Source organism: Echinops telfairi, unplaced genomic scaffold (genome assembly GCF_000313985.2).
Source record: "Echinops telfairi isolate 266 unplaced genomic scaffold, ASM31398v2 ScPeMD7_7469;HRSCAF=8507_1, whole genome shotgun sequence".
Lineage (NCBI taxonomy): Eukaryota > Metazoa > Chordata > Mammalia > Afrosoricida > Tenrecidae > Echinops > Echinops telfairi.
The window spans coordinates 74,086,961-74,089,266 of record NW_022111373.1 but is presented as its reverse complement, the minus strand read 5'-3'; the positions used below and the strand labels follow the sequence as shown (position 1 = coordinate 74,089,266).

The window sequence follows — 2,306 nt, the reverse complement described above, 5'->3', positions numbered from 1 at the left end:
CTGTCTCCTGGATGAATGAGATGACTAGTGCCAGTCATCTTTTCGTATCTTGGCAAGGAAATGGAAAGCCAGGAAAATATTTTGGGGCAATAGATTCATATCAAAATTATATTATCGTAGAATCAAATGGCCTTTTGTCTGTGCCGGTGTCCTGAGCACTGGTCCTGCCCCAGTGGGTGCCATCAGTGTGTTTCTTGGAGAAAGCCATCTCCCCTCCTCTCACACTGGGTCTTTCAGCTAGAGATGAGACTGGTCCTCACAGCTGGGATGCTGGCCTTTTCTTGGCAGCATCTCTTTTTGAAGCATCGTTTTCCAGATTGTGTGGGCCTAGGCTTTCCTGCAGTCATTATACATTGGCGGCCAGGTGGCGTTTCTGGAGGGAACCATCACCCTCAGTGAAATGGCTGAGAGAGCAACCTTTAGACTCAACATCATCCCTCCTGTGGCCCTCTGCTTGTGCCCTTGACCTCACTCAGCCAGCTTTATGGAACCACAGAGTTGTTGGGAATCTTGGCCCAACACTTTAGTAGGTGATGTGAAACCAAGATCTAGTGACCTGATCCAATCCTTGTCCAGACTGCGGGGGTCACACTGACCTTCGTTCAAATATTGCGAGCTCCGTGGCTTTGGACAAGTCTTTCAGCGGTTTTTCTTTCCTTATTTTGGACTCTTTATTGCGGTTTGGATGAAAGTTTACACAGCAAATTAGTTTTCCATTCAGCAGTTTGTACACAGTTTGTTCCGTGACATTGGTCGCCGGCCCCATAATGTCACAGCGCCCTGCCCACTTCCTCCCTGACTTACTGTTTCCAGGAAGCCCCCTCTCCTGTCCCTGCCTGCCTTCTCACCTGAGCTTTGGGCAGGTGCTTCCCTTCAGGTCTCCTCTGCCTGGTTGTTGTGAGGAGTGCCTATCTCCTGGGGCCGATTAATGGATTCTATCGGCCGGTCTGTTGTTTGGCTGACAGTTAATCCCCAGGCTTTTAACCATTTTGAGTCTCAGTTCCCATGTCTATGAAGATGCGGATAAGACCCATTCTTACATTATTGGCCTGCCCAAAGCCTTGGTAATTTCTATCGCCTCATCTGCCTGTGGAAGTTGAACATCACGTCAAGAAGAATGAAGACGAAGAGCCAATGCATGTGATTGTGGTCCTGGAAAAGAATGCCCACAGTACCCTGGACTGCCGAAAGACCAAACAAGTCTGTCTTGGAAGAAGAAGGCCGGACGACTCCTTCGAGGCAAGCGTGGTGGAACTTCCTCCTCTCACGCACTTTGAAGGTGTTGTCAGGAGAGACCAGTCCTGGAGACGGGCAGCATGCTTGGTAGAGTGGAGGGGCAGCGAAACAGAAGAAGGCCCTCAGGAGATGGCCTGACACCGTGGCTGCAGCAGTGGCCGGAGCACGGGAACCGCTGTGAAGATGGCACAGGGCTGGGCAGTGTTTTGTTCTGCATACCTAGGGTTGGTATGGGTCAGAACCAACTTGGAGGCACCTAATCCCTCCCCCCAGTTTTTATTAAGTGATGTGCACTTACAGCACTTTCACAGTCACTGCTGGTCCTGGGGACATTCTCCTCTGATCACACTGGCCATCTGTGTAGTCATGGGTGGAATGCAACTTACACGGCCTATGTGTGTGATCCCCTCTAGAAGCTTTTGCCTGATGCCAAGCAGTATCCCGATAATTGGTGGTCTAATAGTAGGTACTGATGATGCCTTTGGAGAGTACAGGTATGCTCCGACTTGGAACGCTGACAACGAACACCTATATTGACTTCCTTCTTCCGCATACGGAAAAGTTAGTTTTGTTTTCATCTTTTGTGTAATTGGCCTCTGCCAGCGAAAACAGTTCCATGGTAATTTGTCAAAGACACATTATTGCTAGCCTAAAAAAAAAATTTTTCCCCCCAGTGTTTTTGATGAAGCTTGTGAAAGGGGGCTGGGCTTGAGGCTCTCCGGGCCAGAAGCTACATACGCTGGAACTGTAGGAAGATGGCTGAGGAGGAAGCAGGGCGGAGTGGGTTCAAGTCCTGCCGCTGCTCTGATCCTGGAAGTCACCGTCCTCGTTGGTTAGATGGTACTATGCCTCATCCCAAAGCCGCTTCCTGTCTCCCAAACTCCTGAGAGAGCCAATTTTTCTGTCCTGGTGGCTGGTGCCTTCCTGTGAACTGCAGCCCTGTGTTTGCCCTCTGAAGCGTGTCCCACTAGGCCCCTCCACCGACTGCTCGTGGCCCTGCTCTGGGTCAGCCCCACGTTCCCTTTAGCTCAGGATGAGAGGAGTTACACTTGGGGGTTTCCAGGTGTCGC

The 2,306-nt window shown here is 50.7% G+C and overlaps 2 protein-coding genes across 2 annotated transcripts in view; one reads left to right on the top strand and one right to left on the bottom strand.

Annotated features, from left to right (window-relative positions):
- The window catches only part of LOC101644446 (ATP synthase subunit f, mitochondrial-like), a 3,169-nt gene extending 1,577 nt beyond the window's left edge, over nt 1–1,592 (bottom strand). The window contains exon 1 of the mRNA XM_030888981.1: nt 1,565–1,592. Coding sequence (XP_030744841.1) covers nt 1,565–1,592 — 28 coding nt within the window. The remainder of the gene's footprint in view (nt 1–1,564) is intronic.
- PDE8B (phosphodiesterase 8B) overlaps nt 1–2,306 on the top strand; it is a 164,580-nt gene that overhangs the window by 7,641 nt on the left and 154,633 nt on the right. The gene's annotated exons all lie outside the window — the stretch shown is intronic.